The sequence below is a fragment of the Manacus candei genome, unplaced genomic scaffold (genome assembly GCF_025592945.1).
Source record: "Manacus candei isolate 608988 ecotype Guabito, Panama unplaced genomic scaffold, ASM2559294v1 h1tg000034l, whole genome shotgun sequence".
In the NCBI taxonomy this organism is placed as follows: Eukaryota; Metazoa; Chordata; class Aves; order Passeriformes; family Pipridae; genus Manacus; species Manacus candei.
Genome location: NW_026138082.1, coordinates 14,499,563 through 14,514,647, shown reverse-complemented (window position 1 = coordinate 14,514,647; position 15,085 = coordinate 14,499,563). Strand labels below are relative to the sequence as shown.

At 38.8% G+C, this 15,085-nt stretch overlaps 1 protein-coding gene across 3 annotated transcripts in view; it reads left to right on the top strand.

Annotated features, from left to right (window-relative positions):
- The window catches only part of AFG1L (AFG1 like ATPase), a 63,953-nt gene extending 49,452 nt beyond the window's left edge, over positions 1–14,501 (top strand). For 2 of the 3 annotated variants that reach the window (XM_051792409.1, XM_051792407.1), the window contains 3 exons: positions 6,580–6,720; positions 8,417–8,530; positions 9,275–14,501. In XM_051792409.1, the coding sequence (XP_051648369.1) occupies positions 6,580–6,720; positions 8,417–8,530; positions 9,275–9,409 (390 nt within the window). In that variant the 3' untranslated portion in view covers positions 9,410–14,501. The other variant, XM_051792410.1, reaches the window with a different exon arrangement.
- Positions 14,502–15,085: the final 584 nt, after the last annotated feature.

The window sequence follows — 15,085 nt, the reverse complement described above, 5'->3', positions numbered from 1 at the left end:
TAGTTAATTTTTTCATTGATTTAGTGTGTGAATGAAAGATCACACAAATACTTTTTAAAATAAGATGTACATATCAATTTGGTTTTAAAATATCTCTATATAAACTAGCAATCCTGCAAATATAAGTTATATCCCATTTCCCTGTGTTTACACAGAAAGGTCAGTGTTCATTATGCCTTAGAAAAAATCACCCTCTGCCAGTCCTCTGTCTTCACTTTCCTTTTAAAATTTTACTTGAAAACTGATAAGTGTGACAGTTTGGCTTGAGTCTGGTATAAACAATGTAGACAACAGTGTGCCTTATGTGTAATCTTCCAGGTCCTAAGGGAGTCGAGAGATCCAGTCTTCCCCACAGGGCTGCCTTTTAGTCTTCCCCTCGCTTGTGCGCAGCAGCTGCTGCCCTCTGCCGGGAACGCCGGCTGCCTTCTGCGCCCAAACACGTGAGCCTGTTCCTCACAAAGCTTGAATTACTTTTGTTCGTGCATCCTATAGTCTTTCCATTAGGTAATCAAATAGATCCTTTCATCCAACTGCCCAGTACCAATGAACAGTGTCTTAATATGATACTAACCATTAGCAAACATACAACAGTGTGAAAGCTAGGAAAATAAATTTAATATCAATATCTATGTTGGAAAAGGTTATCCTACTGTGATTTTTTTCTCTAGTAGTTGTTCAGCATTTCTGAAATTGGCAAAATACAATTTTTGTGTAGATTAACGCAACAAATAATTGGCAAACAGTTTTTGTTAGGTCCTTGTTCCATTGCAATAGGCACACTCTGCAGACCAGGAGGAAGATGTAGTTCCTGACTTGAATAGCTTGCACTTCAAAAGGAAAGATGCAACTAAGATTTAAATAGAAAGAAAAAAAAAAGCAAAGAAAAAAGTCACAATTTTCAAAGGCAACAAGTGATTTAGAAATGCAAGTGTCTGTCTTTAAGTCAACTGAATGTCTCCCCTACATGATGACACAACTAAGCTGCATTTGCAGTTTAATGATACTGAATCATTTTGAGGGAATTACCTTCATTAAAAACTGCTAAATTTATCCACTGTATAATTTGGTGTCATTTTTAGGATTGTAGGATTGTCAAGTGTAGTTGTAAATAAACATAGCATGGGTAGCACTATTTTCAGTAACCTTTTAGAAGCATAGTTTTCCTTGGTTTAGGATCTTAGGTTTATTCCCAGCCAGAGATCAGCTTTTGCAGCTTAAGCTCTGGACTCAGAGCCTGTCATTTATTAGCTACATCTGCTTTAGAAATGTAATCAGTTTCTATACCCCAAAAAAAGTTGTCTTGTCTAACTCACAAGTATGTTTTATAAAAGAAACTCAAGAAACTTATTTCAGGTGGAAATATTGTAACACAGTAATAATTTTAGCCAAACTTCCTTCCTGTTTTATATTTTATGTGTATCAGAGCTTAATTTTTAGAAAGCACTCCCTTCAGTAAAAGCTGCATAAACCTTGAGGGTTTAGATCCTGTACTTTATAGACAAGGGAATACCCAAATAAAAGCTGATTGTAGTTTGAAGGGTTGCCTTTTTAATTCAATGTTTTGTATCTTAAATTCCCAAGTGTACTACTTTCTCTTTTTTTAAAGGTTTTTTGACCATGGTTTTGAAATCTTAACAGTAAGTGTCAATATTTAAATAGATATATGAATTTTTTAAGCCTTCTGTTTTGGAGACCATTTCACTGACAAATGCCATACTTTGGAGTTGGAACTGGAAATTTGGCAGTGGAAATTTGGGAGCAGAAACATGCCTTTTGTGGTTCTTCCACTTTGCAACCAGCTTTGAGCAGCTGATAGGTAGGTCTTTGAGACATCTCACTTTTTGTAGGGTCAGTATGGATATCTGTCACTGTTCTAAGCTCTTCTAAGGCAGGAGTGGTTGTGCTGAATGATGACTGAACATAGGAGCAATCATCTTCTTAATCAGAAGAGCAAAGCTCTGAAACAACTTTCCACTATGAGAAATGTGACTAAAAGCTTGTGCTGTAAGGTCAAGCAAAATTAGTTTCTGCCAGGTAAGAAGTATAGTAAGGAGCTATACTTGATCCAGAAAATATCTTCAACCCCAGGGTTTACAGATCTCAGATTCTTGCTCTACTGGTTGAACTAGATGATATTTAAGTATCTTCCAACCCAAACTGGTCTATGGTTCTATGATTTGCACTGCCATCAATATCTTTAAATTTTTTAACCCAGTTAGCCATGCTCTATCTTCCCATTTTTATTTAAACTTCAGCATGCTGCTGCATTACAGATCATGCCTCAGGTTTTTCTGTTCCTTTCTTGGAATTATGGTCTTGAAATATTATCCAAGTAGTATTTCTCTGTTTTATCAGACTCAGTAATGATTGTGTGTGGCTCCTTTGGAAACAACAGAGCTCTATAGTTTTTTGTTTATGCTTAATGTCTAATTTGTAAATATTATCTGGTCTTAAATTGTGTGTTGGTTTTAGTAATTTTTTGGTTGTTAGGGTGTCTGCAGTAAATTATAGTTATTGTCAATTACAACTCTTCAGGATGTTACTGGAACTGGCCCTGGAATATCTTCCAACATCAACAAAACCTATTTTGTCTTGAGATGAAATATCTTTTTCTAACGTATCTTAAGCATTCTGTATTCTTCAGACAATCTTTGAAAGATGATATACTGTGTCACTGATGAGTCAACAAAGTAGAAAGATGCTTTATGCTATAATTTAATGAACTACATAATAGAAACAGGAGACTACTAACTTTTAAAACAGCCCACAGAGGGCTCCAAATAATAAACATCCTACTTGAGCAGAGATGATGGCAGCTGAAAATGCATTAAGGAAACAGAGAAACAAAAACAAATGAAAGTGAAAACTCAGTCAAGTAGGCTGAAGTGGAGGAAACACTTTGTCAGGAGCGCACAGCCCATGATAGTGCTAATGTGTTTTGCATTAGTGCAATGCCTATAGAATACTGACTCCTGGCATCAGAGTTAATGACAAAAATCCACAACAGTTTTACTGTATATACACATGCAGGAACAATAATATCATAAGAAAAGTTCTTACCTGTTCGTGTTTCCAGGTTTTTAAAATAATATTGTAGCATGTGAAAGAACTGGTAACAAATGGTGACAGTTATTACATAAATGTTTTATTGTTCTGAATTTGAGTTTTGATGAACAGTTGATGAAACAAAAGAGATCAGACAGTACCAGAAACATACACCAAATTGAGTTATTTTTAGAATGTTGTTCAGAGGATGAGATTAATCAGGCTAAACTTTTAGTAAGAGGATTACATATATATATATCAATATTAGGAGGATTTGTGGCTTCATTAGCAACTTCAGAGGAAGAAGTACCTTCAGATGCTACTGACTAAAATAATATACTTTCTGCAACTGGATGAAATTCATAAAATAAATTTCAGCCCTGGAGGGTTATAGAGGGGATAGTGCTATGTGTCTCAAATAATTTGCCACTAGTCTTTTCACCTAGTCTAAGCCCGTGCTGTTGGCAGTCAGGACCCAGCCTATGCTGCAAGGTGAAGAAAAAAGGCCTGAAGGCAGTACAGTAAAGGGGAGGGCTTTTGGCTGCTGAAACAACAGAAATCTGCTCCTCAATGGAGTTTCTGTATATGGACTGTACATCCAGAACCCCTGGCAGTGGCGTAATCTGGTCTTGAGCCCATTTCCTCTGTCTCTCTTTCCTATGTGGCACAGAGTTGGTATGTGCATGCTTGTGCCAGCATCATGCCTGTTCTGGGGGCTGGCAGGACAGTGAGAACGTGAGTTGAGAAGCTGTCAGGGGGTCTTTGCATCATGGTCTCCTGAATTTGGAGCATTTTGAGTTAACTGGTGAGTTAGAAGAGTTTTGAAGCAATTACAGGCAGCATGGAAGTTAGGCCAATAACAAGGTTAGAGGAATATGAAAAGGACTCTAAACTGTCCCCAGAGCATTTACAAATTTGCTGGTGGTTCCTTCTTTTTATGGTAAGTAGAGTAAGGCAGAAGAAAATTAAAAGACTTCCCAAGATTAGAGTAAGTCATGTTGGGAACAAGATTAAAAGCTTTGTCTTTCATCGCCAGGGTTATGCCTCTAAACTCCAAAAGCAGAGAGTTTGAGAACTTGTCTATGTAAAGAACTACAGCTGATGCCAGCTGAGCCATATGTAATATCAGAATAGCTGACTCAGCATTTCAGTTGCATCTCATCAAACTTGAATCTTGGCAGGGAGGTACCAAACTTACTCTGTTAAAATACTCATATAGCTGCTAGGCTCAGATCTTTTTAAGCGTAAGATTTTGGAGTCTCTAAAGGCATGTTTCTGCCAACACTTACAGAATATTATCACTTAGTGCTGGGGTAGGTGTTTCAGAAATTCTTGTTACAGCTTGAAATGATCTGCCTTTTATGTCCTTAATTAGAGGAATTCTTGAATTGCTTGCTTTTTGCACTGCTGAAGCAGGTTGAATTCTTGTTTGATTGTGATAAAAATGTATATCATAACCTTCTATGAACTGTGATTTTATGTCTGTATGAAAAGCAATATAAGTATTCTATCTTCCATTCTTCCCATTTGAATTGCATTAGCCTTATTTTTGTCCTCCACCTATTTCCTCCCTCCAGCTCCTCAGGTTTTTCATTTTCCTGTTTGGATATCCACCAAGGATATCCACAAAGTTCTTAGAAGCATAGCTGAGCAGTTGGGCACTTAAGTTTGCCTGTTTTGCAAAAGGTTGAACCCCTTCATTTTTATTAATATGTTAATTTATTTTAGGAATTGGCTTTCAATATTTTATACTTTGTATTTGAGATGAGGAGGGTGTATTCATATGGTTTGGGTGAGAAAGGTATATCACATTGGGGCAGGACAGAATAATTCCACGGGGTTTTGGGTTTCAGCAGAAGAGCACTTGGGCTCTTCGTGTGACAAAAGAATGAACCAGCATAGCAGTGATGTCTGTAATTTCTTACCTAAAGGGAGACATGAGAAATTCTTTCTTTTCTCAGGTACAATGAGATCACTGCTGTTCTCTCTCGCAGGTACTCATACACAGGCATATTTGATCTCTGTACTTAACAATACTCCAGTCCTAAGTATGGAATAAAAATTACTGTTACCTGAACTACTTGCTTACCACTAATCTTAAATCTCCAGCAGTATCCTAGTGGTGTTGCTTTTAGTGGGGGACTGAAATGGAGGGAGAAAACGAGCAGTAAATACAATTTTGAGGAGAGGATATAGCATGTACTGCTCTTAAACATTGTTAGAAACACTTGAATGTTTTTGTAATAATTCTTTTCCTTAGATTTTACAGTGAAGTTGTGTGGTTGGAAATGGGAAAGCAGGGTGATTCATGAGACTGCAAGTGGGAGAACTGGCTGAGCATCAGAGGCTTTAATATCTGCCTGGGGGGTTAGCTTATTCCCATTAATTTTCAGAAGAATTTCTGGAATGCCATCAGGGCTTCACTGCCTTGTGCTTTTGTAGAGACCATTTCTACAAGTTTTTTATTCTAGCATCTAAACAAAAGCTAAAGTTGGACAGCCATTAATAATTGCTGAAAATAACTTCTTGCAGAAGGGCTCTAGTAGAGAAGTTACATGTGGCCTACAGCAAATTTGTCAAACAATTTCGGTTAGAGAAAATATTTTTTATTTACTGGTTTATAATGTTAGCAGTATTGCAGTGCCTTATCTGGGAAGGGAGCCATGACGTTATCATGCAAAACGCTGCCAATCTTGGTCTCTGGAGTAGTTGCATCCAAGCTACTGAAGTATTCACACAACTAAAACTGATGAAATGAGTTCAGGAGTACAAAGTTTAACAGCTCAAGATAAAGTACTGCCTGTGGTACTGATAGGATAGATCTTGCAGAATCATGAAATGAAAAAGTAATTTTAAATTAATGCCCCTGAATGAGCTACTACTATTTGTACATATCTTCTGTTGATGGTTTAGATACAGAAAGAGAAACTAATAAGTTCTTATTGAAGATTTTTATTTGATCATTACAAGAGAAACCACGAACAAAGGAACTGCTGCAAAATTGTATTTTTGTCTGTTTCCTCTTGCTTTTGGTACTTAGAATATACAATTTTTATTCAGTCTGGGTTAATCTTGGGTGAACTAAATGCAGGTCTACTTAGGATTTAGTAACTAGTCTATGTGTTTGCATTTAAAAATCTTGCTGCTGGAAAGCATCCTACTACCTGTTCAAATTATGTATGCTTTAGGTTGAAATCACAGCTTAACTATGTCTTTTCTTCCATGGATTACAGTTTATAGTGATTAGTTTATTTGAGATTGTCAGAGAGAGATCATAACATTGTCAGGGTGCAGAAGAGCCATATTTTTAACTCTGAAACACTTCATGTAAAGCCAACAGTATGAATGAGCAGCCATACGTACCTATGTCCCTCAGGGCAAATGAAAGCATTCCTGAAGTGAGATACAAAGAAACAAAAGTAAGAATGTGATCTCAGGACTTTACAGCTCTCTTCTGTAATTGTAGTATATCAAGATACAGTGTTTATGTGTCCTATTGTGGGTTTCCATTTCTTATGGTTTGTTTTGTTTCAGCCTCTTGGAGCCAGTGACTATTTGGAAATATCAAAGCATTTTGACACAGTGTTCATTCGTGACATACCACTTCTTACAATAGTAAAAAGGACACAAGCTCGTCGTTTCATTACTCTTATTGATACCTTTTATGAGCATAAGGTGAGAACCAAACCTTTCCTATATGTATAGGAATAATACTGGGAGTCCTCAAACCTGACTGTTACAATTGATTTGAAGTAAGGCTTTCTGTAGTAATGGTTTGGAAAACATAGGCAGAATGAACTAGCACTGCAAAGAAACATTGTTCCAGCTTCAGAAAAAAAAAAAAAAAAAAAGGCCCCATTGCAATAAAGGCAAATAAAGCAGGGTGGGGTTTTTTTGTTTTCTGTGAGTATTAAGCATAAATATAAACCTGAGCTCATTTGCCTTTCTTGAATGGGGATGTTATTTCTTTCCTAACTTGGGAAAACAACAGAAGCCATGTCATTTTAATAATGAAAGATTGTGCTGCGAACTGTGCTGGAGTCAATTTAAGTTTTTTAGATTTTAATCTGTATGGGCAGTTGGTCAGGAATCAGTGCCTTCCTGATCAGGAAGGAGGAGTTAATAGCACAGTTACAGTGTAAAGGAAACAGTTACTGTAGGCTTTACACCAGGTTGCAAAATTGCTCATGGAATAGTAATGATAAATGCAGAACTTTATGTGGATTTACAGAGGTTTCAATCATGGAATAAAAATCAGCACAACTAAAACAAAGGAAAGCTCCTGTTTTAGGTGATATTTTTAAAAGTAATGCAAGATATTAAACCCTGGTTTATGCATTATTATATTTGCACACGTTTAAATATTTATGTGGCCAGGAAATATTGATTGAGGCTGGTTTTTTCAAGAATGTTCTGGCATTGGTTGCTGATCTGAAAGGCGCCAATTCAGCAAGATATTGAACTCAGTGTATGAGTAGTCTTATTCAAATCAGCCAGATTCTTTATGCTTTATGATTTGGAAATGGACAGTTTCTAAGAGGATATACTAGTATTAAACTAATGTGTTAGAAATAGGGGGGTGGTTCGCTCTATCCATGTGCTGTAATTAAGAATTGCAAGCAGTCACTTTCTATTACTTCCTCCACAGGAAAAACACAAGTGTTAAACTCCCATCAAAAGTAGTTGCTTGGGAAAAATATCCGAGAGAGTATTTGTGGATACCTGTCCACAATGCAAACATTTTACCTTCATGCTCTCAACAAGAGTCTCCTTCTGTAGTGCTATTTCAGTCTGTCTTCCTTCCAGCCCCCCCCCGAGATAGCACATCTCACTGCACATTGTATCTCCTCCCAGCAGACATGGAAACAGCATCATTATTGTAACTAGCAAATAACTTTTACTGGAATAGCACAGATGAAAGAAAGAAAGACTTCACTCAGCCTTCTGGGAAATTTGGAATTTAAACATTCTTTAAATGGAAATACATGTGCAGTGCACCTATCTACTGGGAGGAATCTAACTATGGGTGAAAAGAAGGCATTGGTTACTACATAGCTGTTATATTGTAGAAAGTAAACTTTATCATTAACTCATTGCCTATAGCAGATATTCTGAGTATTTAATAGCACAGTTGTTTGTTCTCTGAGTAAAAGTTACATGAATTGTTACTGAGAAAAAGATCCTGTAAGTTTAATATTCCAAATGACTAAGTCAGGTAAATCTGTAACAGCAGTGCTAATAAGGGAAAGGAAAATACCTGGGAAAAACCCCCAATGACATAATTTGTAGTTTGCTTTCCACAGATCATGTATTTTATCCCTTTTCTGTAAATCCCAAGTGTTGATATTTTTGCCTGTTTTCCTCCTCTCAGGTGCGTATTATCTGTTCTGCAGTGACTCCTCTCGAAAGCTTGTTCCTGGTGGAACACAGCAGCGGTGAGCAACAGGACAACAGAGTGTTGATGGATGATTTGGACTTGAGCCAGGTACATGATATTAACATCATCTCCCTTTTGTAACAAAATTTGGCTTCAAAATAAATTCATAATTACAGCAGCATTTTAGGAAGAGGAACCAAGAAAACATTTAACAGGTGATATGCTGCTTTTTCTGCAGTGTATCTGTTGCTCTGATAATTACATGTTGTGCTATTTATTTGTAGTAAAAGAAAATGTCACAATATACAGAACCATTTTGTGTAAGTTTTAGGGTCATTTTGAATGTTAATCGTTGTATCTGTTCAGTCATGTATGAAAATACTGATTTAAGTTTAGCTCCTACATTTAAAATACAGAACTAAAAGGTGGTCTGTTCTACCTCTTCCTAGATTATCTAGAACAGCCTTACAAGTCCTTACAGACATTACTAATTTGCATATTGGTTATCTGTTTTTCTTTTTCCCTAGAGCCTAGCTATTGTTAATGAATTATTAAATAATTTGTTTAAATCAGTGTGCAATTAGTCAACAAAAAAAAGAGAAAACAGATGGTTAACATGTCATCGTGTTGTTTTAAAACCCAGTTATTCTTTTTGCCTTGTTCCTTCAGAGGATTACCTAGCTAAAATAGGTTCTTTAATTTTGGACGTTAGTTTTAATTTTTTGGTGCCATGCTGCTGTCTTGTTTTGTCAAAGCCTGTAAAGCACAGAGCCTTAGGAGTTATACAGGACGCACTTCAGTACAGCTTTGTCTCTCACAGTTCTGTGGTACTGTTTTTGTATATTTATGCAGGATTCTGCCAAAGGACTCTCCATGTTTACAGGAGAAGAGGAAGTCTTTGCCTTTCAGCGTACTCTGTCGCGACTTACGGAGATGCAAACTGAACAGTACTGGAAAGATGGGGACAGAAGCAAAAAGCATAATTAAAAGTTGAATGAAATCACCAAGAAGTAAACGTACAGCATTGGAAAGCTTTTTAGCACAACTGAAATAATAATTGCACTTTATCATCTGGACCATGTTTTCTTTCATCAGTTGTCTTTCAAGTTTAAGACACAATGACTTAGCTATTTTTTTGTACCACCAGTGTGTGGACATGTGAAATTTGGCCTTCATTTGCTCTTCTTCAAGCCTGGCTGGATGGCCTGGCCTGGAGAGTGATGGTGAATGGAGTTGCATCCAGCTGGTGGCTGGTCACCAGTGGAGTTTCCCAGGGTTCAGTATTGGGGCCAGCCCTGTTTAATATCTTTATCCATGATATGGAAAAAGGGATGGAGTGCACCCTCACTAAATTCACAGAGGATGCCAAGTTGGGTGGGAGTGTTGATCTGCTGGAGGGTGGGAAAGCTCTGCAGAGCAATCAGGACAGGACAGGCTGGATCAGGCCTGGGCTAAGGCAAATTGTATGAGACTCAATAAGGCTAAGTGCTGGGTCCTGCCCTTGACTCTCAACAACTCCCTGCAGTGCTACTGGCTGAGGGAAGAGTGGCTGAAAAGCTCATCAGTGGAAAAGGGCCTGGGGATGCTGGTCAACAGCAGCTGAACATGAGCCAGCAGTGTGCCCAGGGGGCCAAGAAGGCCAGTGGCATTCTGGCCTATCTCAGGAATAGTGTGGCCAGCAGGACAAGGGCAGCAATTGTCCCCCTGTACTGGGTACTGGTGAGGCTGCATCTCAAATCCTGTGTTCAGTTCTGAGCCCCTCACCTACAGGAAGGTCCTTGAGGTGCTGGAGTGAGTCCAAAGAGAAACAAAGCTGGTGAAGGGTCTGCAGCACAAGTCCTGTGAGGAGAGGCTGAGGGAGCTGCGGGTGTTTAGCCTGGAGAAGAGGAGGCTCAGGGGAGACCTTAGCACTCTTTAAACTGCCTGAAAGGAAGTTGTAGCCAGGTGGGGGTGGGTCTCTTCTCCCAGGCAGCTGGCAACAGGACGAGAGGACATAGCCTCAAGCAGCACCAGGAGAGGTTCAGGTTGGACATCATGAAGAGTTTCTTCACTGCAAGGGTTGTCCAGCATCAGAACAGGATGCCCAGGAAGGTGGTGGAGTCACCTGCTAGAATCCTGGAACTCCTCTGTAGTGTGTTATGTTTTGGTTTTTTTTTTTCTATTTTCTGAGTCTAGCCATCTGCTGGCTTTCAGGCTCTAGGAGTTTTTTGTAATCAGGCTGTTGCTCAGTGTGGTTCATTGAAGACTAATGGTTTGAACCAAGAGAGAACCCTGAGGAGGAGCTTTAAGGTACTTGAAACTGCACAGGATTAAGATTTAAGTAATTGATGGGAAAAGAGACTATGATAAGACAGGGTATGCTGTAACATAAATGCCAGTTAATACTCTTTCTAAATTTTGGGGTTCTTACAAGTCTGGATATGCTGCCTCTACACCAGTGACATATCTGCACCCTGAATTTTCTCAGGCTTCATCTATACCAAACCTTCCACTGCTGCTAATACACCTGCCCTGATCTGGAGAGAGTAGTACACAGTACTACTGAAGCAATTCATCATATTACAATAGGAATGTGTTTTATGGAAAAGGTGGGATAGTAACTGATACCTCAAGACACATCATCCACCCTCGTGCTTGTAGTTGAAAATTTTATATTTTAGTTAAAAATGCAATGGTGCCATTCTTGATTTTAATCTCACTGAAACAAAACATGACATTGTGTGTATTCACTTATAGTGTATTTTTATAAGCAGTCATTTTAAGAGCGTATTTATAAATTTTGAGTAGGAAAAAACATGTCGATGGACCGAAAAGATTGCCTTCATTTCTTAGGGAGGAGATATGTAACACACTGCCCCCAAAGCTGAGGGGTTTTCTTGGATTTTGCAACATGACCTTTTTCTATCTGTTACCAAACATTTTTTGTTGCCTTTGTTAAGCCTGATGAAATTGTTTCAGTTGTAGCCTCCACCACAATTACAGAAAGCTTTTAAAAGGACCTTCTGGGCAGCAGGGAGGGCTGGAGAGGTCCTGTGCACTTGCCTGTCTTATGGAGCCACATACTCAAGTCTGGTTTTCTGTTCTGATCCCTTCTGTTGGTCCTGGCATTTACTTATACTGGCTATACCTGTTCTTCAAATAATGTTTAAAGCCTATATTTATAGTTTGCAACTCATGCAATTATGTTATTATTCCCACAAGAGTGACTACCACAGAGAATTTTAATGCATATTTATGAAAACTTTATGAAAGAGAATATGTTACTTATACTTGAAAATATACAAATAATTGGTGCATGTTTTCAGAGATTTGGATTAAGTTTCTCAACAGAGGGACTATTGAGATTCATGCATGTGTGTCTGTATATACAAACACATATGTATATTTAATTTATATGTGTATATATAAATCTAGATGAAACTAATATATATAATTTAAGTGTGTGTGCTTCTATATTTATACATGGCAGTCTGTACTTATCAGCCTGGGTCTGTGCTGATAACTTACCTGAAGCTTCAGCCTTGACTTTTTTCCAGTAGCATTCAAGTGCCTCCTGCCTTCTCTGAACCAGAATGTGTTGTGGGAAAATGGGAGATGGTGGTAAATACCCTAAAGCACTTTGCAGCTGGATATTTATTTATATTCTTTTAAAAACTGTTTACATGTTTCGCTTGTATGTCCTCCTCTGTCATGTGGTACAGGGGAAGTGCATAATCTTGCAGAACACAGGTGGGATGTTTGGGATGTGTGAGAGAAGAGGTCCTGGCAGGTTCTGCATTCCCAGAGAGACTGTTTTGGGACAGGGAAGTGTTTTTCCACAGTCTGTGTGGGTGATGACTGACCTCCTTTAACCAGGGAATCCCTGTTTGTGTTCAAACTGTTGCTGCTTTGCCAGTTGTTATTTGAGGCTTTTCTGCAATCTGAGTGCACACCCCAAACTCGGATGCCCCAGGTTTTTGGAAGCTCCTAAATGGATGTATCATTGAAAGCCTCTGAGGATATAGGTGAGCTCCATCGAACCACAGGAGGAAAGTTCCCAAAAGCCTCCAGAGCCAGTGCTGCTTCTAGGGCATATTGCTAAATAAAACCACAGTGCAGTCTTTCCTTGGCCAGCAAGGAAGCCACCTGTTAGGAGTCACTGGTAGGTACCATCAGTAATCAAGGAGAAGAAATGGGGAAGATTCCAGAAGTGTTTTGGGGCTGAAAACAAGAAAAGCTGCTTAAATCACTGTGCAGTATTTGTGCTTGCACTGCAGAGGGTGGATTGCCACTTTTGGGTCAGGCCCATAAGGAGACAGGTTTGTCAGCCAGCCCAGATGCCGGGGTGGAGATTCACCCAGGAACCGCAGAAGAAGCACATTTATGTCCATCTACCTCCCCAAAGAAAGTGAGGCCCTATTTGCTTATTTTATGATGCTGCTAATGGTGCTGTAGTGTGTGTAATGTTTCTTTCTAATGCTGAGTTGGGGGCACTGCTTCTGGAGTCAGACAACTTCATGCAATTGGCACTGGCCAGAATCTTGCACTGGGGCACCGTGAACAACGCTGGGTATGTCCTGCCCAGGGTACTGGGTCACCTGTGCTGTCCTGTGCCCTGCTGCCTGGCCTGCTCCTAGCTGCTATGAGACTGCAGTGGTCCAGGACTTTTTATTCCCACATTAAGATGGTGTATTTGCCAAAATGTAAACAGTAAGATGCCTGTGAGTAAGTTATGCACACTCCATAACGGCCTTAAAAATTGCTGGATGCTTCTATCCCAAGTTCAAGTTCTGCCTTTTTAGATTTTCCTTAACTTGCAAATTCACGTAATCTCAAATCTAAAACAAGTTTTTATTTCCTTTAGTTACTCAGCAAACAAGTTATTTTTAAAGGTCTTTTCAAGTAACCTTTAATATTGATGTGCTATGATATTTTGCTGTCACAGGAGGTAAAATACTTGCACCATGTGAAACATTTCACATTGGTTTCTAAAGGTGGCGTCCTGGCTGAGAATCTCTTAACTAACTTCTTTCAAATACTCGATTGACAAAGGAATGTTCACAATGCCCAAAAATTTAACTTTTTTTTATTTTTTAAATAAATAATGCAGTTCTGTCTTTCAGAGTTACTGGTTTTCAGTATTTGTTTTTGCACAGATTGAGGGAAAAATTGCAGTATTTTGGGTAGAACAAGACAGCCTTCCAAAGGCTTTGGAGGGACTGAAGATCTTTTGGATGGATGGATGGATGGATTGAAGCACGTTTTGCTGTGGCTGGTTTCTGATCTGAAAAGGAAAACTGTTAGTGACTTTTTTTTGAGTAAAGATGTTCATGATGACACTACAGCTGGATAGCTATCGCCTATTTTTCAGCAATCTAAACATGAAAAAGAACAACTGACCAGGTTTCAAACAATGCTCAGCACGGTCACCAACCCTCTAACAAGGAGGAAGAACAGTCTCTCCATCAAGACCTGGCAAACAGGATCAAGATTCATGATTTTAATTTCTGCAGTTGCCTGGATCTCAATACGCCTGGTGCCTCAGTTTCCCTGTTGATAAAATAGGAATGATGTTACTTTCTTATTTGCTAACTCTGGAGTGCTGCCAGGCTTCCCTCATTAATATTCTAAGATGCTTGCTCCGACTCTGGGAGGAAAATACTTCAGTAAAGTATGTAAATAGTGCAAAAAAATAATTTAGCTACTCAAAGTGGATTAGTCTCCTTGTTTGGGTTGCAGAATTAATGCCATCAACTAAACACCATGTGCCTCTTTGTAGTGATGGTTTTTTTAAAATAATGCATCTATTTTAAGAGTCTATTTAAAGAAAAAATATTTAGATTTGTGATTAAAACCGTAAACCATTTGTATAGATTTTCTTTTACTTGTAATGACAGATTTCCTATGTGATTCATTACAACCTTAGCTCCCATATTTGTGAAATACAGTAGCTTTGCAAATTCTGTTGGGATTTTCCTTGTATACTGAGCTTTTTTTAAAAAATATGTCATTTTGAATCTAATATATAACAAACTGAACACTGTCAAATCCTGTTATTTGAGAATAACTTATGTTGTAAATAAAAAAAATAATAAATCCAGATTTTATAAACATTTCACTTATTCATGCAACTTTTAGGTATGTGTTCTGGATAGGCAGACACACTGTTAATTAGAATCATAGAATGTTAAGGGGTTAGAAGGAACCACCTTAAAGATCATCTAGTGCCAACTCCTCCTGCCATGGGCAGGGACCCTCCCGCTAGACCGGGTTGCTCAAGGCCTTATCCAGCCTGGATTTGAAAAGCCCCACCCAACCTGCCCAGGAACACTGCCAGGGACGGGGCATCCGCAGCTCCTCTGGGCAACCTGTTCCAGTGCCTCACCACCTTCACAGTAAAAAATTTCTTCCTATTATCCATTCTAAACCCATCCTCCTTTAGTTTAAAGCCATTCCCCCTTGTCTTGTCACTATGTATCCTTGTGAAAAGTCCCTCTCCAGCTCTCTTGCAGCCCCCTTTAGGTCCTGGAAGGCTGCTATAAGGTCTCCCTGGAGCCTTCTCTTCTCCAGGCTGAAGAGCCCCCACTCTCTCAGCCTGTCTTCAGAGGAGAGGTGCTCCAGCCTCTGATCATCATTACTTGGTGTGATGTTTTTTTCTAAATCTCTGTATTCAAGGGGCAAACC